The sequence below is a fragment of the Pipra filicauda genome, unplaced genomic scaffold (genome assembly GCF_003945595.2).
Source record: "Pipra filicauda isolate LSUMZ 115617 unplaced genomic scaffold, ASM394559v2 scaffold447_size767260_pilon, whole genome shotgun sequence".
NCBI lineage: Eukaryota > Metazoa > Chordata > Aves > Passeriformes > Pipridae > Pipra > Pipra filicauda.
The window spans coordinates 58,303-83,762 of record NW_024104584.1 but is presented as its reverse complement, the minus strand read 5'-3'; the positions used below and the strand labels follow the sequence as shown (position 1 = coordinate 83,762).

The 25,460-nt window shown below is 39.7% G+C and overlaps 1 protein-coding gene across 1 annotated transcript; it reads left to right on the top strand.

Moving 5' to 3' along the window:
* Positions 1–15,223: 15,223 nt before the first annotated feature.
* Positions 15,224–23,728, top strand: ESM1 (endothelial cell specific molecule 1). The gene is made up of 3 exons (XM_027716380.2): positions 15,224–15,763; positions 19,631–19,786; positions 21,792–23,728. The coding sequence occupies exons 1-3, from the start codon at positions 15,463–15,465 to the stop codon at positions 21,890–21,892; spliced, it is 558 nt and encodes a 185-aa protein (XP_027572181.1). The 5' UTR covers positions 15,224–15,462; the 3' UTR covers positions 21,893–23,728.
* Positions 23,729–25,460: the final 1,732 nt, after the last annotated feature.

The following is a 25,460-nucleotide window of genomic DNA, read 5'->3' as shown; positions in this document are numbered from 1 at the left end:
AGTAGTATTTCTAGAACTGAAAGTTACAGCTCTGTTCCAGAATGATATGGATACCATAAAATCCTTTGAATTTGACATAGAAGCTGGGATAGTATTTGTATAAGAGGTCACCTCCCATCTCTACACTTCTGCTGTAATGGAGTACTAAATCACGTGGGATAAACTTTCCATCTTTGGAAATTTCCAATGGCACTGGCAATAATAACAACCATAAATGGGTTTTTTTGGTACATTTGTGATTCATTGGAGTGCCTTTTTTAAAAGGCATAAAGCCAGAATTGTTTAACTGACAATCACACAGTAATCTGTGAAATGAATCATAGTGTGGTGATTGTGAGACAGAAAATGTCTGTTCAGCAGCTGTGAGCCCTTACCAAGCACATTGAGGATATATGTTAGTGTTTGGCTGTGTTTTCATTTACAAGCTTAAACTGGCCTCTGTTGAAGGATAAATCTGTCAGGTAAAGGCCAACAAAACACAGACACTTTGAATCATTTAGGCCTTTCAGAATCTCTTAGAGAAAAAAAATTGGTACTCTGAAGAGATAGAGACCTAATTTTTCCTCAGTTATGTTGCTGTTCTAATGTCTAATTGATTATAGCTGTTGTTTTCATCTTTGTTATTGGGTACATTGCACTGTGCTTTGAGACTTTTCTGCCGGTCAAGCACCAAAGTCTGATCTCAACATTGAAGTTCAGTTTCAAGTGAGGTACTCAAGTAGGACATAGATCCAATAGCCTAACTCCTATGTAGGTTTTTAATTTCCTACCGTGTTCAAAGGGAAGATGGGCTTGAACTCACTACTGCTGCCATAGATGGGGAATTTCTGTGCAGTCACTAGGGAAATCCTTTTGAATTGGCAAAAGGGCAGTTAAGCTGAGGATCAGTTCCTAAATACTAGAAAGCAGTTTACAAGGAAGGTGGTGGTAAAATAAGACCAGATGGAAGTTGAAACTAGATTTATACTTTTCTTCCTCATAAGAAAGCAAATTTTTTTCCTTCTTTTTTTTTTTCCAGCTGAATGATACTGCAAAACTGAACAAATATGTGCAACTTTTGCCTCTGCCTGACACTTGTAAGATATGAAACCTGGCACAGTTTGCAAGGTGGCTGGTTTGGGAGCCACATCGTCCAGAAAGTTATCAAAATGTCTTCACAAAACAACTCTTAAAATTGTCCATAGAGAAAGCTGCGACAGAAAATACACCAACAACCCCAAAATAACCAGCAACATGTCTGTGCTGTAGGGAAAAATATATTTTTTCTGAGTGATACTTGACAGGTAAGTTACAAAGAGGAGGGAATGTATATATTTAACAATGGTTACCTTTTCACTGGGAACAAAGCAGTGCTAGACATCTAGTGAGGCTGATCATGTTCAAAGTGACTTTAACCACATTTGTAAGAGACTTGATTGTTGTGAAAAAGAAGTGTTAAAACTTTATTAGTATAGGTCAATGTACATATCAGAATCAAGAGTATGGGAGTTTGAACCTAGGATTATCTATTAATTTTAGGTACATTTCTTTACCTATGGGTGCTCTCCTCAGGCACCACCTGTAGTTACCAGACAGAAAAAGAAGAGTTTTCAGGGTCTGAATCACCTGATCCTTTCTAGAAGTCAACATCTGGACAGTACAGAATTAACTGTACACTCAAAAAGGCTATTTGGATCTTGCTTTTGATGCCTTCTGTGCCTAGTCCAGAAGGGACAATTGCTAAAGAAATGAGAATCAATTTATTACAACAATAAAAAATACATTTTGAAATAGAATTGTGATAGCACTTTGCTGGTCTACAACGTTTACGTCAAAGGCTCCCTAAGGCTTGAAAAGCAACCTCTCCTTATACCTCACCCAACTTCCATGAATTGATGTAAACCAACTGATCCATTTCATACATTGGAAAACGTTAGAAGCAACATTTTCAAACTCACTTATGCATTGCAGGTGGCACTGCATGCTCCCCTGGAGAGCGATGGATGCACACTGACAGTTACTTCTGTTTTGTCTTCCAGGGGGATTCAGGTAGGCCATTAAGCTATGCTGGTCAGTACAATGGGATTGTTTCTTTTGGAAAATGATGTGCAAAAAGAGGCATACTTGGAGTTTATACATGACTGACTAAAAACTATATTGACTGGATAAAAAAACCAATTTCCGTTTGCAGAGATCTGTGAGACAGTCAAGAGCATTTTAATAAATACTGTGCTATGCTTTAGAGCTGGATGCTGCTGCTTTAGTGCATCACCTTTAAAAAGTACCTCCCAGCTTTACAGCTTTGTGAACAGCACCACAGCTTTGTGAGAACTGTTCAAAATATCCACCTGTGTACAGATAACATGTTTATTAATCTTTAGTAGGAAACTGCCTCTTAGAAAATATAATTTGTATTGGACTTCCCTCTACCTTTTAGCAGAATGGGAAAGTACTACTCACCTTATTCACTATGCCTGGGATAAGGCAACATTTTAAATGTATACTTACAGAAAAATTCCATTTAAGACTGATAGTGAATGAGATATCTGCTGAATGAGAAAAAATATAACAAAAGCTTTAAATGTTCAAATATTTTTCTGTGATGTTATTAAAACCCAAATACTTCATTTTACCATTACTAAATATTTATTAAACTAAGTTCAAATTCAAAGACTTACAATATTAAACAGAGAAACAGTTTTCCAATTAGTCTTCATTATGATTTTGCTGAAAAATGTATAAATACTGACTGTAATGGGAGTAATTATAGTTTTTTAAAGCAGTTCCTATCTAATATCTGTCAAAACAAACAGGACTTTTGCTACGGATTTCAACATAACAAAAGGACCTGCTGTGTGTCTGAAGAAATCTGTGTTTAGCGTGGTGTTCTTCCATTGTCTTCCAAACATTCTGTAGGTCTTTTTAACCAAGAGTTTTGAAGCAACCATCTGCAGACCTTTTCTACTTCTTTGGCTATTGCATTAAGATGTACTGAATACTGTAAACTTTGGGATGTTGCAGAGGTATGAATAAATAACTCCAGCAGAACAACATTCTGGCCTTGCTTTTCAACCAAGAAGCGCATCACTGATCTGAGCAGAACAAGCCCTATCTTACAAAGGCTGTGCAGGAAACAGAGACCCCAAAGCTGGGTTGGTAGCTGGACATTGTGCAGTAAAACCTGACACTGTGGTATGTGGGGGCTTAGATCCACTTCTCACTGAAGATTGTGGGAAGGAAAATATTAAAAGATGCACTACTGCCAGGCTTGACTACCCCTGCCCAGTCCCCGTGGCTCCCTTACCCACTCACCTACTCATGAGTCATCTCAGCTCCCAGGACCAGCAGCCCCTACCCCAGCAACAGTTAGCTGAGCAGTAACCTTGATTCAATTTCTGTCCACAGGCAAGAGTAGGGAAGACTTTGGAACCCTTGAAATCCCTATGTCTTGAAAGAGTACCCACTTGCCCACTTCTCCATGTGAGGAGGGGCACTTTGGACCAGGGAGCATGGTAAGAGTACTGCAACAAGGCTGTAAAGTGCCCCATAATTCTGCATTTTATTAGCACTTGTGAAAACACTGTGTAAGGATGATTGATTCTGCAGCCAGGGATAGGGAGAGGCAGAAGAAGGGTCCAGGAAAGGGTGAGTGTTGGCTAAAGAAGGTGACCACTGGTGTCATTCACTGCTGAAACCACTGCTGGGATGGTTCTTAGAAAAGACCTCGAAATGGGAAAGTCACAGACAGTAGCTCCACATATGTTACAGTTTTGCAATGACAGACACCCACAAAGCCTGACAAAATTAAGCTGGAAACATATTCCTGACTGGACTGAGAAGAGCTCGTATTCAGCAGCCTGCGGTGGAGTTTACTGAACAGGTCAGTTGTCCTTAGCATAGCATTTGCAACTCCATATTCCATCACTGAAGAAATCTAGTCTTGCCTTTTTAATCTGTCATGCCTTAACACTAGTCTCTAGGTGCCTGTGAGGTATTCCCAGTACTTCCCAGTTTCCAAATACTGGGTTCTTGTACCAGACCAGCTCTCTTGTACCTTTTTTTCCTTTACTGGAAATTTCTAAGTGGATTAAAGGATTCTTGCCTCTGGAATCCTTCTGCCCTTGGCCAAGGCTGTTCTCCTGTCTATGCTTGCACTTTGCAGCTTTGTCTTGGCAGAGCTGACTTCTCTGTCAGGCTTTTACATCTATGTCTGTTTTTACTGAGGTCTTCCAGGTGAGCAATATTTCTGAAGGATTATTTTCTGAGAGGTCTGACTTGCTCATCGCCTGTCACATAGTCATATTTGGGCACAGAGAACAGCCCCTAATGCTGACCAGGCCATGCAAAGACATGACATATGGCACTGACATGCAGTGTATGGTGCTGGTGCTGACACATTGGCTCTCTATCCGCTAGAGGGTACTGACAACTCATACTCACACATCACACTGGGGTGCAGATGCCAGTTAACTCTAGGCCTTAGGTTTGTTCTGCTCTTGTGCTGGGCAGTAGTGGCTGATGTTCTGTACTTGTTTTGGCTGTACATCTAATGCACTGCATGTTCAATTTTTTTTTAAATTATTTTTTTAAAATAAATTTCTATTTCTCAGTACAAAGGGTGTCATTATCTATTGTCAACAACTGTTATTTCCTGAAAGTGTGGTGATATGTTTGGAGCAAGGATTGCCTCCACAACTCCTAGTCAAAGTCTTTGTTCTATCTTCTGATCACAGAGCCACCCTCTATCTAGCAAACTGTAAAAGCAACCTTCTTTTTGGGCAACTCAATCTGGCATCGGGAAGAAACATTTAGAAAACAGAATTAAAACAAAGCAAGCCATAGATTTTCAAGATAATTTTCTTGCATACTTGCCTAAAACCAAATAAACTTAGAAGTCTCTTTCCAACTCTGAATAGGTCAATTCACCATAGCCAGACAAATTACAGCAAGTCATTTTAATACGTCTGCTACATCTTTTAATTATGATTTACTGATTTCCAAAATTTATCCTAATCTCATAAATGATCTGTTCAGACACCTCTATCCCAGTATGTTTATAACAGTAAAATCATCTGATGAAGCTCTTTTTGGATTGACTAATAATATTTTGTAGTTAATATCTAGCAGATTGCAAGAAGGTTAAATTTAACTGTAATTCAATTCAAGGTGACACAGGTTGCTTCAAAGTAAAGAAAAACAGAAAATAGAACAGGATCTTACATACCTTGGCTACTTCCAAGGGCATAGATTAGATTCAATGTATAAACAATGGAGTTTCACAGAGTTCATTCTTATGTACATTTTTTTGTAAAAAGCAAGAAGCTTTGCCCTATTAAAACACTCTCACAACAACTTTATTTCAATAAAATATCAATCCTCTCTGCAGCCACATAGAAAATTGAGGTAAGAATAATTAAAACAGTAGTAACATCAGTAAATGAAAAAAACTAAATGTTACTTTAATCACTCTTAATCACTCCTGTAATAAAAAATTAATAGTCATTTGTATTTAATTAACAATTAATGAGTCCAGAGAAGAGCCATGAAGATGATTAGGAGCCCCTCTCCTAGGAAGAAAGGCTCAGAGCCTCTGAATTACTCAGCCTCAAGAAGAGAAGGCTCTGGGAAAGCCTAATTGCTGCCTTCCAGTAACTGAAAGGAAACTGCAAGAAAGACAGAGAGGGACTATTTACAAGAGTAGGTAGTGACAGGACAAGGGGAAATGGCTTCAAATTGAAGGAGGGTAGATTTAGATTTGTTGCTGGGAAGAAATTCTGTACTGTGAGCATGACGAGGCACTGGAACACATTGCCCAGGGTTGTGGATGCCCCATCCCTGGAAGTGTTCCAGGCCAGGTTAGATGGGCATTTGAACAACCTGGTCTAGTGGAAGGTGTCCCTGCCCTTTTCAGGGAGGTTGGAACTAGATGATCTTTAAGGTCTCTTCCAACCCAAACCATTCGATGATTCTGTAATTTCCATTTAAATGAATAAATGGCACATGGTTGTTGGTTTAGGTTATCTTGAAACAGTGTAGAGAAATGTTATCTATTGGGATGTTGTGGCCAGTCTATCTCAGGCTGTTACAACAAAAATCATAACACGCATTCTCTCAGCCCCACTGATATCAGATAAAAGCAGATGCATGAAAAGAAGGGTGTACTCTGGACTAGAGTTTTTGCAAAACTTCTGACATATTCAAGTGGCAAAGGAACACGTTGACAGCGATGTGGCTTTCCCTGATTAAAATCTGGGGCGTGCACATCCTGTGCCAAAAGACAGTCCTGTCCTAGCACTGGTCTTAGCAGTGTTCAAGTAACAAATATTTGCACTGAGCACATCATTATTCTCAGAACTGATGCTTTGGGTGTGCTGACGGAGTACTGCAGAGAAACTTGCCCTGCTTCCTTTCACTGGTGATTGTGACAGGCCCCATCTTTCTAGGTGTTTCAGTCGGACCTTGCCAGCAAATTCCTACTATGTACAATCTGCATCATAATGAAAAGAATGATGTGGGGGCAGCAACTATATTTGCAACACTGAAAATCTCACACCAACAGACAGAAGATAAGCCTGCTGATACTAATGTGTAGTTCATTTTCTTTCTGCAATATTTCCAGGAGTTCTAACTGCAAAGTTCCTTGGGCATGCCTCTATAATAAAAGTAGAAGAGAGTATAAGTGTACTGAAAAGCATGATACAGGGGGCTGTGGTGCTCATGATTCTAGGTACACCAACTTCAGAAATTATCAGATCCACAGCTGGAGTGGAATGATGTTTGCGCTCCTCCAGGAGTAGAAATGGGTAGTTTGAGTTAACTTGCCCTGTGAAATGAGACTGTGTTGCAGCAGCAATGAGCCTGGCAGTGCTACAGTGAGATTTGACACGGACTCCACATCAGAGCCCTGACTGATTAAAAACTATGTTGGTTTCTGACAGAGCATTCTGTCTTATGGACAATGGTGTTGATCTTACTGAGTGGTCTCAGCCTCATTATCCAGAAATATTGAGAGTGTCTGCATGAGGTAAGAGTACTGCAGGTGGTAAGATAATGCAAAACCTGGACTCAGTTCTAATGGGATATTTAAATTGTTTCTCTTCCAGGCCTCTTTCCCTCCTGTTGTTTGTCCTGTACGCAGTTACTGAAACCAGAGACACGGTAATCATTAGCAGTTTTGATATTCATATTTGGGACACTGGTTTCCAGGAGGGTTTGTTATTCCACCAGCAGTGTTCAGTTGGGTTTTCTCTTCTTGTGATGCTTGGTTCCAGCTTAGCCATCCTGGGAAGTATTCATCTGCCCAACCCAATGATGCTGATGACTCTGGAATGGTTTCCATGGGCACAGCCAGTGGTTTGCAAATCCTGTTTCAAGCATTTATCTTTGGCAGTAGGCAAACAAAAAAATCCTTACCTCTATGCTGATTGTAGAAAACAGACTTATTTTTTTACTATCAATTTTTATACAATAAAAAAATCCAAACATTTTTTATTTTATAAAAGAGAAAAAGCCACTATAGCCAGCACTGAAGATACTGTTGCCCAATTCTGGCCCAAATGTCCTCATGGGATCGATGTAAGGGAACATCTGGTATACCACAGCTTTGGGGACTGTTTCCTGCTGTCAACAACCATCTGCGTCTGACCTGCCTCTTTGTTCTCTTTGCATCATCTTTACAGGCAGGATGAGACAGTCACCTATTACCCAGCCAGTGTTCATACTTCATAACATAAGGCTAACCCCTGGCATGGGGAAGAGGATCCATAACACAGCATGGGCAAAATTAGTAGTAACTAGTAACTAGTAACTATCTGATTTTAAATAAATCATCTAAATAAGTCCATCTGATTGTGAACTATTTCAGAAATTTTACTTACTTAAATAGTTTATTCTATCATGGACAGGAAACAGCTAAAATAACCCCTGTTCAGTCTATGACAATTCAGAAGATAGAGTGAAAGAGGAAAATAACATGCCAGTATAGAGAAATCACATATCTGTCAGATTTATAGTTTGGGACAATATCTGCAGCTTTGAATATTTACTAAGAATTATTTTCCCAGGTAGTTTTCCTTAAGAATAAACCTTTTTGGCATTTGACTAAGTGACCGAAAATTAACATCAAGTTTTGATCAAGTAGTTAAGGCTGATCTATGAATTAAAAAAAAAAAAATCAATACTATTCATGTGTTATATTTTATTCTCTCAGATACACTGAGTGGATATAAATGCATGAAAATTATCACATTTCTGAGTGCTCTGCACTCGTAACACTGCTTAGTTATAACACCTTTTTTAGCAATAAAGTTGGAAATAATGAGATACGAGCTAAAATAAATTTGGAAGTGATTAGGCTTTTTGTAGGTTTATAGCTTTCTGACAGTTTTGCTGCTTAATGAAACCAGACTTCTCATAGGCAATATGCAGCTGTTATCCCTCATTGCTTTCTAATTAGAGCTTGTTTGGAAACATTCCTTTCCATACTTTGCATTAAAAACATCCAGCAAGGAGGATCATAAAACATTGGAAGTATTGTGTGAAATCCTGGCCCCGCTTAAAGGAGTGACAGAGCACTTATGTCATTGGCGTCAGCAATCACTCACGATACGAGTATCCTAGGAGTTAAAAAAAAGAAGTATTCTAATATTTGAAAATAAAGCCATATGATTGATGAGGCAAAGGACAAAAGATGTAGAAAGCATAACCATGAAAATCCTCTTGATGCCCTAGGGAAGCAAATGGCCCTATGCAAGGTCCCTCTAAGTGCGTTGTCCTGGGAGACCTTGACTGGTGTCTCTTTTTATGGAAGCCAAGATGTTAATTCAATTTGTGTCCAAACCTCTTCACTGAAGTAAATACCAAATGTGTATAGCACAGAAACATCTAAAGACCAGTTGTCAAAAGTCTCCTTGAGGGAGACTTTGCACCTGTTAGCCCAGCCTCAGGGGCTTCAGGCTGGATGGAGATGGATGGAGAGTGAGGACTGGGAACAAGAAAAAGCAATAAAGATGGAATGAAGAGATACAGTCTGGTGCACTCTTATTTTTAGGGTGCTTTTTGTGTGGCATAAGTAGACTTCCAAAGAGTAAAGCTGCAGAAAAATCAGAGAGACAGCACAGTAACAACAAGGGCTAAGGTTGAGCTGGTGAGATTGTGTGGCAGACAGAAATCAGAATAAAATAGCCACTCATCTTAAGGAAACAAAATGTATGTAATACTGTGGAAAAGTCTTTAATAGTTCCCATAGCTGTCCTTACTCCTTTCTGTCTTTGTCTGGCTCTTTCTTGAAGTTTTATTACCTAGAAAATGCTGAAGTTCTCTGACAGTCTTTCTGGTATTACCTAGTTATTCTGGAAAGTCTTTATGTTTCAAAGATGAGTACTTATGTAAGGGAGAGATTTCTTCCTAAAGAAAAATGATGATCAATATAAATTTGATCATTTTGCTTATCTAAGTTAATTAGTTCAAATCAGTTTTTCTCTGCCAATGAAAAGGTTTTTATCCTGGCTATATTGCAAAGAATACATGGAAGCATTAACTCATGAGGACACCTAACCCTGACTCAAACAACTCAACATTTCACACATATGACTACAGATTTTCTTATTAGCAACTCATGGAGTATGATGGCTTTGTCATCCATTACAGAAAATAGCTACTTAGTCAAGTCTAAACTATATATAAAGCATAGCTAAAACTTTTGCAGAAATATTGTAAGACAATAGCATTACTTAATTGCAAAAAAGTTTTAAAAGACTTAGTACAGAAAAGTAGAAATTACATGAATACTTAAGTTATGGTTCTATTCCCATTAACGCTTATAGTGTCGTAAACTTTTTTAAATTAAAGAGCAGAGATCAAAATCAACTTCAGTTGCAAGTAAAAGATACTCTGCATCAATCCTAAAATATCTGATTCTAAAATCTATACCTAGGAATTGAAAACAAAATAGTGCACTTTGATATTCTGCACAGGTACCAAGAACAAACATTTCTTAAGTGGGAATTTGGCTTAGTTATCAAGGACTGGTAGAGTCAGAGTACAATTACCATTTGGACTGAGTAGGGAAAGGATAAAATTCACTCTGTATTTGTCATGTTATTAACTGTTGTGTTTTTGTTTATGTCCTGATAAAACTGATAAAAACACTTGTTCAAGTCCAGTATGTTTTATTCTAGTTCCGTGGAGAACTACTGAGAGCATAGGCTTCATGGCAATAGAGAAATGAGTGTGTATTCCTATATCAGTTTATTAAGTCAAATAGTGAGAGACAAGATATCACTTACATTAACTTACATTAAAGCTGCATACCATAGGGGCACCTTACCACTTAAGCAGAACGTGCAAAGAACCATCATTCACATCTTGTTTTCTTTTATTGATGAGGAAACTGAATGTTTGAAGATCAGTCCTGAAAAGATGTTTTTCTGTGTGGAAAGGCTTTTTTCCCCCTAGGTGTACATATGGCTTAATCGGGGTGATTCAGATTTCTAGGATCAAGAGGTGTCACAAAAGAAACAGCTCCTGACAAAATATTGATAAGGTAGGGGGTGTGAAGGCAGAGTTTTGGGCTGTGAATGATCAGTCAAGTTAAGCATTGTATTCAGAGAAGAAAATGTTCTGAAGTATAGAAAAGGTATGTGACTGTCTCATACTGTTAAGAAACAATCTGGTACAGACATTGAAGTTCTTGGGCACCGAAACTCCTTTATTCCTCTGTAAATTTAGATGACTTGAAAGTATTAAAGAAAAAGAGTTCAGCATAATAGAATCGCAACCCATTTTTTCATAATTTTTCCCTGCTTATATCATCTACCTATTTACTGTGTGTGACAAATCCAGACTTGCTTGCCATGGAGAAAATTGACCCCTCTGCCATGTAGTAGAACTTTTCCACTGCTCTGTGATAATTTTTGCCTTTTGAACACCTTCTCCAAACACAGCAGAACTATTTGACTCTATTGATAAACAATAGAGTTGATAAACAATTTAAGGAAAGCCAGTGACTTCTGCTATGCAGATTATTATGGTGGTTGTAAAATCACTGGAAATAGCCATTCTACGCAAGGATGACACAGGGCAGAGATCCTGCAGTCAGAGCCAGGCCCTGACTGGAACCCACTGAGGAAAAGGACTGTGACACATGGACTCAGTAAGCAGCACAGATCTGACAGGACCCAGCTCCATTTGCATGGCTGTAGGTTTGGAGGAAGAAGCTCAGAGCAGAAATTATGTGCAGTAAGTTTGGCTAGCAGCACCCAGGCTGGACATGCCACATATTTGCATGTCACCTATGGGCAAGTATTTTTTTTATATGCTCCAAACAAGCTGTGGTTTTCATTCCTGAGGCTCTCTGCAGATAACCCCACCATATCCAGTAATTTCTAAAATAGTTCCTGCAGTTTGTGCAGATGTAACCAGCTCACCCAGTTCTCTGCATAGCATCTGGTCTGCCTGGAGAAAGCATGTAAACACCTCTTGCCTTCAACAAGTAGGAAATGTCCCAAAGCATCTATTTTTACCAGAGTGAAGCTGAGTTGCTGTGTTACAGCTGAAACAAAGAGTAATTAGCAATTCATTGAAAAGATACAAGAAAAGAAATCATACAAAGGGGAGTCCTTGCCGCTATCTCACTTTCCTGATTCTTATATCTTACTTCCTATTTCTGGCTTTTCATTTTGGACTTTGCAGCTCAGCTTCCTTTTGGTGTTTCCCTTTGAATTTTTGTCTCTCATATAGCATTGTGCTTATGTTTTTTTGTAAAGGAAGCCTGGGAAAAGGTTGGATCTTTCAGGAATGTGGGGTTACATATTTTTAGTTTAGGGACTGCCTTTTGGAAATGAGCAACAAGGGTCATGCTTTAAACCTTTTCCTATGTTTAAAGAGATATTAGTTCTTCCTGCTTATTCCAACTTTATGTATTCCAAAGACTGGATAGCGACAGTGGCCAGAATGTTTGAGTTCAGAAGAGTTGAAGTGAGTATTTCGCTGTCTAAAGAGTAAAACCAATAAAGCCTATTGATCTAATGAATAGATTGCTCCCATATTTCAGCACAGACCAATCATGTATCATGAAGTAAGTCATTCCATGGGGATTTTTAACAAGTGGGGTCAGACCATTCTTAAATAGAACTTCAAGACCATCTCAAAGGCTGCTTTTGTTTGAGAAAGAAATTATTTACAAAAAAACTAGAAAAATAGTGCTTCAGCTGGAAACACAGCTCACAGACACTGGATTGCTTGGTTCCCTGTAAAGCATTGAACCCAAGGGTTGAAACTTTTTTGCTTCTAGAAGGAATGCCAAACATTATACATGATGATGTAATTATGATGCAATCTGGCACCAAGTCAATTAATACTCTAAAATTAGAAAAAAAAATTAACTCTGATCTGATCCAGAAGATATTCCACAATTAATGTGTATTTATACCACAAGTTAAATAATGGTGGCAAATTTTGTGCTGTTAACAGTTAGGGAAGCTTCATTAAATCCCATTGCATCAGTTTTCAAGGGAGAGCTTAGTTCAGGGCTTTACAAGATCAAGCTTTTCATTAGAAAGAAAAGCTTAATGGATTCAACAGGTGAAACAACAGAGAAACATTAAAACCAGAGAGAGTGGCATTGGATTTATTTCCCTACCTAATCAGTGGGCAGTGTGGAAGATCATAGTATCATTATTTCCTCCATGATACTCATACATAAGCCAGACATCTATCTGTTCATATTGTTTTCTTCCATTACATGTATTTTTTAATCTATTGTAATAATTTGCTTTGGCTTCTAGCTCCAAGTACAGAATACAGTTTCCATCTTATTCCAAATAATATTGGCTAGTTGCTAGGGGAGTGTGCTGATTCTTTTACAATTACTTTTCCTCACCACATCTGTCTGTAATTTTTCTATTTATCATCTCACTAGGACATTTTTCCTGTGAAAAATCCAAACGTGAAATATAGCCCTTTCAGATCTTGTTTAGTGTTTTATACAAGGAGCATTTAATCTACATATTTACAGAATAGGATTTTACCAGCTAGTGGTTACTATCAGGCATAAATACCTAAATGCATTTGTGGATGGGTCTGCACACTCCTCTGTTGTCTCCTCTAAGTGAGCAAGCAGGTGTGAATTGAAGTACAGGTGAATTAATTTAAGACTGAGTCTTCCTGCTCCTTGAATTTTCATACACTGTCTGCAACCTGCTTCCTTGGGCTATTTCACCCTTGTTAGCAGATTTATCTGGGGTGTTGAAATGGTGACTGGCCTCAGCCGTACTTCCTGTACCTCTGACTGAGGATGCTGAGGCATCTCTCCTCCACTGAGGAACTGCCCAGAGGGATTTATGCTGGCTCCTCAGTCCCACAGCTTACAGTCTGACCTATTAGTATAAACCAATGTCAATTTTAGTTGATGCTGTGCCAGCAGACATGGGCAGCAATTTACATTTTTTGGCTGATCTGTGAACTGTGGAGGAGATGTTGAGATAAATTTCTAATTCATCTGCTCATTTTAACCTTATACTTTTGTTCCTCCTCTGGTTTTAGCTGCAATGTTCATTTCCATATCTGAAGTGTTCCTTTCACTTCTCAACAGATAGTTGCTTTGTATTTTGAAGATGAAGCTGTCCTACTACTGCTAATTGCTGTCATCTCATGGCTACCAATAGCACTTTCTTGGTTTCTACAAAACCTCAACCTAATGCTTTAGTTTTTACACTTCAGGTTCATTAATTGCTCCAAGAATACTTGTGAAGTGTGAGAATACATGTGAATATATGTGCACAATCTTGTGAACATAAACATATGCCAAGAGGCAAATGTGATTAAAAGAACTGCATTTCATGTGATTATATACTGTATAGGATGGATGGCTGCAAATGTTTCACCAAGTGTCATCTCCCTTTGACAAGTGCTAAATCCCTCCCTCTCCTCCCCTCCCTTCTCTCCCCACATACCAGAAGTGTACAAGAGTATAAAAAACCAACAATATGTTGGTTTTCCTCACCTTCTTCACAAGAGAGAAGAGTTAAGCATTTTGTTTCCTTTTTATCAATTAACATTTGCATTCGTGAAGGTTTTCCTGCTCTCCTGTATTTCCAGCAGAATCATTCATTTTATTTGGCAGCCTACTGGCAGTGTCTTTAGCCCGGCTGAGACACAGGATTCCCAAAGGGCAAGCTGGTCACACACAGGTCAGTTTGCTTCGGTTCCCACTAACCTCCCTGGCAACAACTTTTGGTATTCAGAGGTTTATTTATGGCTAACTTTATTCCTTTTTTCCTTTCCTGTAGATTTTTCCTTAGTGCAGAAATTGTCATATCTTCAGTGGCTCATCAGTTTCACTGGACTCTTCAGTTGTTTGCTGTTCCTTGTCAAGGCTCTGTCAGGATGAATAAAGACTAAGAGGGGAGACAGGGGAAACTGAGACTTGTTTTCTGTTTATTTACATTGATTTCATTGAAGAGCAACATCAGGACATCTCACAGAATGTGTCAAAATAGAAGTGGTATAAAGTGGGGGAGAATCACCCCCCTGGATCAATGTTAAGGCTGTGTGGATGGTGCTGACGATGGATGGGGATTTCCCCTGTGGCTGTGAAGTTGGTGCAGCTCACTGATCATTCTCCTGAACTTCCTGTGGAAGATCCCACAAAATACTGATTTCTCTCTGACCAGTTTTTCATTCTAGCAGTGATCTTTGAGTGAAATGTTTAATTAATCTCCACCTAAATACTGATTAAAAAGAGCTATTTTGATGGAGGCAGAAAAAACTACTGAAACATCTGAGCTTGGCTGTTAAATGACATGATCTCACTTAATTCCTTAAAGTAACTATCCACGTCACCTAAGAGGGTATGGCAAAGATTTATTCTATTAAAGGTTATTCTTTCAGCAGTGAGGTGATTCAATGTGATTTTCTTCTGGCCGTATGAGCTATGATAGCAAGGTAGAGATCTCCTGTCAGCAGTGTGCCTAGCGTCAGAGCAATCCCCGTCCTGCATGAAGGTATGTGACCTACTCAGGGTTGATTTCCCCCCCCAACTTCTGTGTGTGCTTTTTTTTTAAAAATCTTCCTCCTTTTTTTTTTCCTCCTTTTTTTTTTTTTTTATTTTGGCAGACGTCCTTGAGCATTTGAAACGGATGTGAGAGAGTTTTTAGTCCTCATGCAAAACAACCAACTAAACATAACAGATTACATCAGCTCAGGCTTTTCAATTCCTGGATGGCAGCAGAGTGCTAATCCAACCTTCATCCTGGATTTCATAAACTGAAACAAGGGAGGCTGGCAGGAGCAGCGCTGCCGGATTGAGGAAGCTGACGACGGTGCAACATGTGGGCAACACACTTTATAAAGCTCATAAACTTGTAGGCTGATGTGTGCAGCTACCACTTTGGATTCTATACTGCTGCTTCCCTCAGCAAGAGGCACCAGCAGGCTCAGCACTAAAACCTGCTCTTTGGGACGGAGCATTTACCCCTGCAAGACATGAAGGGCTTCCTGTTTCTCACACTCCTCCTGATGCCTGTGCATGCTGGAACTGCTTGGAGTGCGAAATATGCAGTAGATTGTCCTGAGCCCTGTGACAGTAACGCATGCAAAAGTACCTTCCGCTGTAAGCGAACGGTGCTGGATGACTGTGGCTGCTGCAGAGTCTGTGCAGCTGCTCTGGGGGAGACTTGCTATCGTACAGTCTCGGGTATGGATGGTGTCAAGTGTGGCCCTGGGCTGAAGTGCCAGTTTTACACTGAGGAGGATGACTTTGGTGATGAATTTGGTATCTGCAAAGGTAACAATATTCACTTTGCATGCACCCACTGTGGCGATTTGACAGAAACCTACATGTGAGCTTGCCTCCTGCTTGAAAGGTTTAAAGTGGGATTTTTCTGGAAAGTAAAAAATACCTGCTGGTATTAGAAAGTGTTACAGGTAGAGGGGCAGGGTTATTAATGTGAGAATATTGTTTAGACTTGGGGACATGTGTGAGGAAACACAGACAGGGTGTGCTCAGAGATGAGATTTTTGACTGGGACTTGGGAGACCCAGGCACTAGTCCTGATGTTTCCACTGATTTGGTGGGTGGCTTTCCTTAAATTGCAAAGACTTTAATCCTGCAAGTCCAACCTTGTCACAGGGTTCCTGTCCCTGCTGCCTTCTCTGTGGGTGATGTTCCCTCTGGCACTGCCAGCTGCATGCCCAGGGACCAGGTGCTCACTCTGAGGTCTGGGAGATGGAGATAACAGCACTGCCTGAGTGCCTCGGGGACATTGCCATGTTTAATTTAGTCCTGCTGTTGAGAGGCTCAACTACCCTAGGGTCAGGGAAGGCAAACAGCGACCCTCGTCCCTGAAAGATGGGAATAACAGAACAGAGACTGACTGTGAGATGCGCAGCCAGCCACTGCTTTCAGCTTATTCCAGGTATGCTGTATGCTAAATTCTTTAGTCAGAGGCTAAAATGGCGTTTTTCGTTTAAGACCTATTGTCGCTCCATGCAACATCCAGAATCTTTAAAAGGAGAGGAGGTACTATGCTAATAAATATGATGACAATTTTAAAAAATGAACTATTTTTAAAAAAGAGTTTGCAAGGCATGAATGCAGTGGGTTTTCCTGTGTTTGTGTGCCACTTCAGTAAGTAAATACAGATAAGTCTTAGAATAACTTCCTTAAAAGGGGAGATGTCTTGGCAGTTAAATATCAGGAGTATTAATAAACTCAGTTAAAGTAATGCCTTAGGACCAGATGCTGCAGAAATCATTCAGGCTGACTTACATATAGAACACACTTACTTACAGTATTTAAAAACAAATTCATGTGCATGGTTGAGTGCCAAACCCAAATACTAATTTCAGTTCTAAAGACTAGAACTTAGGCATAAAGATCATATTTTTTGTGCATTCATGAGAAAAGTATGTTACTGAGATAGTTGGTTGATCTTCACTTTATTAAAAACTACCGCAGTGCAAGATCCTACCTATAATTCTTTTAACAGTTCCTTGGATTTAGTATATACTTTTCAGTTTCCTCATAGGAATTTCTTTGCAATAGTACACTTTGAATAGGAAAAAAGAAATATTGAGGGACACGAGATCTGAATCCCCATAGCTGAATCTTGGATACTCTGGAGAAAATGCAAAGTAAAATGTTTGGGGTTTTCTCCCATTCAGTCAGTGGAAAAACTCTTACAAATTTCAATAAAACCATATCTTGATTTAGAATTGCAAATTTGTCTTTAAAGCTTATATTCCTCATATATTTATTTGCACTAAATATTATAATTTCTAATTATTTTTCTTTTTTCACCTAAGCTCTGAGGTAGCACAACCTTTCTCTGTACATATGAGAATTTGATTAGGCAAAGTATGGGTCCAAGTATTATTATTTTATATATGCATTTACAGCTATGATACCAGGTCATTCACTCATTTTAATAATTTCTATGTTTGTAGTAAATGATAGACTCAGGATAGCTAAATTCTCTCTAGCTTCCTGCAAATATTTTACTTTGAAGTTCTGAAAAATTGATCTGAACTCTCTGTTCTTCAATTTCTTTTTTCTAAAATGGGCAGTGTATGTTTCAGAACAATTTTTGGTTACTTTTATTACTATAAGAGTGCATCATATTATTGTCAACAACGTCATTCTTGTCCAAAACAGACTAAAGGAATACTAGTGCTCTTGCTTCCCTTAAATCACTGGGAGCTATTAGCAATACATTTAGGAGTAGGCTACTGCCAAACAAAACCTTCTAGTTGTAAAATTGACTCAGACTTGAGTTTCATCAAATATGAAGAGCAGCATCAATGCCAGGATTTTTCCACACAGAGCCAAGTGCTTTGGGTTCAGTCTTGTTTCCATGTTGTTGCGCACAGCTTTACATCCCAGCTCTCCAGGCTGAGTACCTGCAGCAGGCAGATTGATGCTCCAAGTAGTGTGAGCTCTTCACTTGTCTACCAGGGAGGATGTGCACACAAAACTTGTTTCACTTCAGCAGGATTATGGCTTAGTTTTATGTGATCAAGCAGCAGGTCAAAGAGTGTCCTTCTTGGGAAGGGGTGTATGTTGAAGCTCAGTATGGTTTTCCAGGGTGGAGGGACTCACTGTGTAGTCAGTTTAAAGGAACTGGTTGATTTTCTAGGGCTTTTCATTTATAAAACATACCTGTTGTATTTGCAGAGAATCATAACATTTTGGCTTCACTTCAGTGCATTAGACTGTTTTTCAGATTGCCCAGGCTGCATAGGAAAACTAAATATTTGCACTGACTTAAGAGGACTGGACAAACTGAGAAGGACAACCCTATTGTGAGGTGATACATGCACGGAAACTATGTTTGGATCAGGAGGCCCCAGAGCTGAAAGTGTGAGACAAAATGAGGGAGAAGTATCATTTGTGCATATTATGGTCACCTTTCTTAAGGTTTTTATGGAAGCCTGAGCTAGATGGTTCCTTGGTGCAGCCCTTTATTGGTCATTCATCTGTGCTTAGGAGGTGAATCCAAAACTCTCTAGACATTGCCATTTAAGGTGACCGTGTACCCTCTGTTGGCAAGGATAGTCTGAACATAAAGACCTTTCTCCTGGGATAGCTCAAACTTCTCTTGGGAATGATCTCATGTTTGGGGGTTTGGAAAGGACATGTTGGACATGGATTTTTCTTGGCTCCATCTTTTCAGCAATGGTCCTGGGATGGTACCCTCTTCAACAGCAAGGCAGAGGAAGACAAGAGCTGTGATCCCTAGTTCAAACTCTGGGAAGTTATGCAATCCAACAAGTGATATGTGTCAGCTATGGGACAGGGCAAATCCCCTGTACCTGACTTAATTTTCTTTGGAAAACATTCAGTCCCATCTTAGCAGCTGTTCTTTGGTGCTTCTCCACAAGCTTGCTCAAGGATGGGAGGTTTGAACTGGGGCCTTGACCATTGCAGTACAACCAAGGAGTCGTCCCAGTGCCGGTGATCCCTTCGAGGATACTCAGGGTATGGCTGGAGACATAAGTGAGCCCCTGTCTATCTGCCATGGTAAAACAGACCTTTGCTGTCTGAGAAGCTGTTGGATAGAAGAAGGCTCTTCCCTAGGAGCCAGTAGCACCTACAGGCAGAGAGTGCATTTGCTGGATAGCTCCTCAGGGTCAGGTTGCATCCTCCACCCAGAGAGAAGGCAGAGGCCCTGGCAACAGTAGTCCAGTACCAGCAACAGATTGCAGCTCTAAGTCATGACAGTTATGTAAGTCAGACAATACCATGCCCAAGAGTGAATTCAGGGACTTTCTGGAGTCACCTTCATTTCCAATTCTTAATTTCTAAATCCAATGCTAGTCCAATTTTGACTGCATCCTCTATGATTACATACTTATATATTGTATATTGCTTTTAACTTGAATTTTAATACTAAGAGTATTTCAGAGAAGGATTACTGATAGGACTTTTTTAAATAAGTTAGAGGAAACAAAATTATTTATATGATGTGTGTCAAGGTTAGTTAATAGTGGAAAATACTTGTAAAAAGCAGTCAGCATGCTGAAATCTTGTAGCTAGGGTTTAGCTGACCTCCACTCAAAGGTTTTCCACTTTCAAGGACATAAGCAGGCCAGTTATCAACACAGATGCTGACTTGGATCACTGAGAACCACTTTCCTATAATTTTTTTTCCAGAGTGTCCCTACGGTAGCTATGGAATGGAATGCAGGAAAACATGCAACTGTCCCTCCGGCATCTGTGACAGAGTAACAGGGAAGTGTTTGAAGTTCCCATTTTTTCAACTGTCTGCTTCAAAGCCTCCCAATCGACGAAAAATAATTTCACACACAGGTAAGACTTTGTGGGGCAGTTGATTTTAGCAGAAAACACCTTGTCCATGATCTGCTACCATGCTGTGTACGCTGTGTGTGAGTGATGTGTACTTTGGTGGAGCTGTGCAAAACGCTCACAGCACAAGGTACGTTAATTTTTCTTATTGGCAGCTCACTTAACATGTGGCAAGGACTTAGATCGTCTGTGACACATCATAAAAACATTTTGGAATCTTAAACATGGGCAAAATACTTTGTAGCTCTTTCATGTGCCAACACCACATCATCATCTGTGCAATTGGAGGCTAGGGTTTGCATTAGTCAGTTCAGATGTGATAGATAACATGTAGCTGCTTTGTGTAGAATAGGATTTCACTGCTAGCTAACTGCTAGCTAACATGGTAAAACCAACATTTTTTTTTTTCCCCATGAAGACAGAACTTTATATGTTTTCAGTTGTCAGTGAACGGTTTTATGAAAAGTTCTATTGTAGTCATATGTCACAGTATCTCTGGAATAAGTTCTTACCTTTACAATTATGTTTGAAGCTTCTAACAGATCTTTCCAGAATTTAAAAAAAAAAAAAAAAAGAAAAGAAAAAGGAATGTGAGAAACTAAAGTGATTTTTGAGGTGGGGAGGAAAGATCACAGAAGTGTTTAGATCTGGGATTAAAAAATTTCCCCTTACTTTCCACCTGATGATACTGAGGTATGTTTGACTGAATAATGTTTACTTTAAATATAAACACAAACCAAAATAAATACAAATGTGAAGAGAAGTTAAAAAAAAAAATTAAAAAATCAGAGACTTAATCCTAGAACTACTGGGAGATTTATAAGATTTCATCCAAAGGTCTTTGGATTTTATTTCTTTTCCGACTGCAGTTTGTGTGCTAGCTAAAGTTTGCTGCCTTAATACATGATTTATCTTTCCCCCCTTCTCTGTTTAGAGAAAGTTAGATGGAAGCAAACTTTCTCAACTTATGCTTATATCACATTTAAAATCATATTTTTCTGTATCTAACCCATATTCGAAATCTTCCCAGATAGCCTTATTTTCATTGGTTCCTCCTCCCCTTCCCTCTTTCGCCCTTGCCTTTGGTCCCAAACCATCTGCTGCCCCTAAATGTAACAGCTTGTCTGATCACAGCCATGGTGAGATATTTACCACATAGAAACAAAGATTGGTTTTTACACCTGCAAAGGTTTCATACTGACTTCTGTCCTTCCAGAGGTCACTGGAAGCAGACAGAAGACACTGGGTGGTACTCCATGGGGTGGTCACACAGAGTTTCATTTAATAATGGCCTTCAGAGGTAGCTAAGGCATCTATGAGATCTTCTCTGTATTAAAACAACTGCAAATGCTTCCGTATTTTAAACAGGCAAGTTTCTGACCCATATGTTTTATAAAAACATTATGGCTACACATATCCTAGTAAAATGAAGGGTGTCAGAGTGTGTTCCTGTGCGTTGCAATTTGACCCCTGCACAGTCAAACAGTAGGGCAACTGACGGCATGCTTTGTCCCAGCCCAGCTAGCTGTGCCAAACAACCTCAGCCACAGCTCAGGAATCAGGCTCAGCCAGAGACTGTTTCCAGTTGACAAACTAGATATCATTTTCTCCTATTTTTGGAGAGTGAGAGAGTTTAGTGGCATGCACCAGGCTATTCCATACTAGGTGGCCGTAGTCAGAGAATAGCTCCAGGTGCTTTAATTTGCTGCTGTAGCTGTTGAGGATATGTTGCTTAGTCCCATGTCACACTGGAGCAAGTGTTACAGTCAGAACTGGAAACTGAAGTCACATTATCAGCCTCATCCTTAAACTGTTAGAAAACACATCTGACTTATGTCTTACTTTGGCAGAAATTTTGCAACTAGGTAATTGGAGGCATTTAGGGAGATTTCTGCAAATTTGCCAGTTAAGGTTTTTCTGAAGTATTCCAAAAAGGAGGGACATTGCTGAACAATATTTTAATGCTCTTATGTTTGTGAAATCCACCTTTATTTTTGTATCTTTTCAGACAATGACATGGCATCAGGGGATGGAAATTCTGTAAAAGAGGAATTTGTTAAAGAGAAAGCTATTCACCCTCCGATAATGAAATGGCTAAATCCTCGCTGATATTTGCTTACACTTGTAAGACTTTCAAGTGAATGCATTTCTCACAGATTAATGAATATGCAACAACACACTTTAAGAGCAAAGTAGATCTATAGCATATGAAAATGTAATCTCTGAAGGTCAATTGCGATCTGTTTTTAATGAGAAAAATGTTTACTTTAAAATAGACTGTACAGTGTATATGATTTTTGATATTTGTTTTGATAAGTATTTGAACAGAAATGTATTATGGATTCTTGAATGTATAGTAAAACTGAAAACCTAACGTGATCATTTAAATAATGCCAGAGGCCAACTCCTACAGCCCGAGGCTGGGAAAGCTCTCACTGAAGTCAGGGGACAGTTTGGGTGAGCGATACTATTGACGTGGAGCCAACATGAAAGAAACAAATCCCAGGACAGAAAACAACACCCCTGAATCTCGATAATAATATCATGGGAGAACAACAGTGTGATTAAATTAACCAACATTAGTTGCTAGTAATTTTCTGGGTTTTGGAAGCTTGGTGACAATTCCTTGGAGATAAATATGCCTTTCTTCAGTGAGAATAGACCCAGCACTTCAGTTTATACATTATGAATAACTTAGGCAAAACACTGCAGACATATATTGTATTTAGGTGGATTTCTAAAGCTGAATTTTGTACAGAGAAACAGCAGATTGGTAAATTCTACTGATTTGTAGAAGGGGATCTGAAACAAAAGAAGCTGCTTACCATTATTTAAATATATATGTTTCTATAAACCAACTAATTGATGCCATTAAGATGACATCTGCATTTTTTGGAGAAGAGTGGGTCCAATGCAAGAGGCCAGCAAATGGACCTTTATATTTTCCACCTTGATTGTCAGCTACAGCCCAGACCTGATTCACAAGGAGTTTATTTGATCTAGTGTAGGGAAGACTTAGACCCTCAGCAAGTAGTAGTTCAGCCTAGACTACAGTATTTTGGTATCCAGTACTTTGTGTCTCAATTGCATGAGCAAGCTGTCCTGTTTCAGCCAGGAGAATAACTTATATGTGTTAGTGTGTTGCAGAACTGGCAGTCCCTCATTCAGTCCAAACAGGACGGATGATACATGTGTAAGTCGAAAATCACTTAGGTGGATTTGCTAATATGTCTGGAAACAACTAGATACTCAGATAATAGAAACTGGTGTAGCTGTGTCAATGAACCTGGATTGTGTGAGTTTAGAAATTGCCTTGAAACGCAGAGCACTCCCATTGGAAATCTGGCTTGAATTGAAAAATTCCTTTGAAATTGATGTGAGCTTTGACAATGACTTCAGTAAAAGAAGGAACATATAGTTCAGCAGTCAAAATTTAGTTCAGGATCTGAAAACATACTTTTAAACTAGGAACGACAGAAACTTTTGAAGAGTTGATCCAAGGCCAACAGCTGTGGAAGCAGGATGATGACAACAATAGACATCCAGACATCAGTACAGCAGTGCAGGCTCTCCTGCCATGATAATTGGAGACATATGAACGTAAATTTCAAACTAGCATATACCACATTTCAACTTGTGTTGAATGTTAGGGTCTGAGAGGGAGCAATTTTATCTTGGGCTATTTACAAGCAAGTGTATTGATTCTCATCTACTGATATCAAAAGTAATTTTTTCTTGATTTCAGTGAGAGCAGGATCAAATCCACAGTCCTTGAGCAGATGATGTCAATTATTTAAAGAACACAGTAAATATTGCATACATTATTAATATTTTGCAAGTGTCATAAATGGCATTATGAGTTCTTGAATGTAAATCTAATAAGCTGGTTGGTTTTAAAAAATGTAAGATTATTATTGTTCAATTAAAAAAAAACAACTGAAAGCATCACTGTCTATTGTGTCGATCTATTGATGATAAAGACTGATGGTGATGGCACAGCCACAGTGCATGCAGATTAGGCACAGTTTTGCTCCCAAATCCACAGAAACACTCTCACAATGGCTGCATCTATTTCAGCAAATTTGCTGGGGACTATTCGCCATTGCTGAAGCTGAGTGGTGGCCCATGTCCACAATGACTTGTGTCCATACCTTTCAACCGCTTTCATCTCCAAAATGAGGTGGCTGGATCCAAGTTGCCTACCAGGGACAGCCACTCCTTGGTCAACCCCAGAACAAGAAGGGTTTGACAGTTGCCCTGCTGGCCTGGCCACCACCATGCCAGGGACCATTTAGCCCTGGAGAAGTGCCTACAACTCCTTTACACTGTTTCATTTACCCTAAAGTAGTAACCTGTGAATCCAGACCTACAAGTCAGGAGAAAGGAGAAGATGGAGAGGGATGCCTTGCAGACAATTTTGGATGATTTCTACACTTTTTCATCAAACTTATAAAATGCTTTTGCATTTCTTCAGCTGCTCCAGTGATAGATTGCTCCACACAGAATAGACTTCAGACTGAAATTATAGTATAAGCAAATTTTCTCTCTTATCCTTTGAAATGTCTACCTGTTGCTACTAGTGACAATAGGACTACGCCAGTATTTGAAATAATGCAACCATAGAATCATAGAATCGTTTAGATTGGAAAAGACCTTTAAAATCATTTGAATTCAACTGTTAACCCAGCACTGCCAAGTCCACCACCATGTCCCCCAAATGCTACAACCACATATCTCTTAAATACCTCCAGGGATGGTGACTCCACCAGTTCCCTGGGTAGCCTGGTCCAATGCTTGACAACCCTTTCCATGAACAAATTTTTCCTAATATACAATCCAAGCCTCCCCTAACACAACTTCAGGCCATTTGCTCTTATCCCATCACTTGCTACCCAGGAGAAGAGACTGAACACCACCAGGCCACAATGTCCTTTCAGGTAGTTGTAGAGAGTGATAAGGTCACCCCTGAGCCTCCTCTTCTCCAGGCTAAACAACTCCAGCTCCCTCAGCAGCTCCTCACAGGACCTGTACTCTAGACCCTTCACCAGTTCTATTGCTCTTGTCTGGACACACTCCAGCATGTCCATGTCTTTCTTGTAGTGAGGGGCCTGAAACTGCACATGGGATTTGAGGTGCCCAGTGCCCAGTCAGGGGGACAGTCACTGCCCTGGTCGCACTGGCCACACTATTGCTGATCCAAGCCAGGATGCCACTGGCGTTCTTGCCCACCTGGTTACACGGCTGGATCATGTTCAGCTGCTGTCAACCAGCACCCGCAGGTCCTTTTCCACTGGGCAAATTTCCAGCCACTCTGCCCCCAGCCTGTAGCACTGCCTGGGGTTGTTGTGACCCAAGGGCAGGACTTGGCACTTGGCCTTGTTCAGCCTTATATCATTGGCCTCAACCTATCAATCTGGCCTGTCCAGATCCCTCTGTAGATCAACGCTCTTGCCCTGCACTTCTTGCAGATGGTGCCATCTGCAAACTTACTCATGATATCCTTGCAGTCCTCACGAGTTGTCTGCCCCTTCTTCCAAAAGTCATAAACCCTGTTTTTTTTCCTGAGTTTCAGCCTCAGCTCTTGGTTCAGCCAGGCTGGTATTCTTCCCTTCTGGCTTGTCTTTTGGCACACAGGGGTGTCCTGCTCCTGTGCCATTTGGATTTCTTTCTGAAGAAT

Coding starts and splice junctions, on each gene's coding strand:
- ESM1 (XM_027716380.2), top strand. CDS start 15,463: ATGAAGGGCTTCCTGTTTCTCACACTCCTCCTGATGCCTGTGCATGCT. Junction 15,764..19,630: donor TGAATTTGGTATCTGCAAAG/GTAACAATATTC, acceptor TTTTTTTTCCAG/AGTGTCCCTACGGTAGCTAT. Junction 19,787..21,791: donor AAAAATAATTTCACACACAG/GTAAGACTTTGT, acceptor GTATCTTTTCAG/ACAATGACATGGCATCAGGG.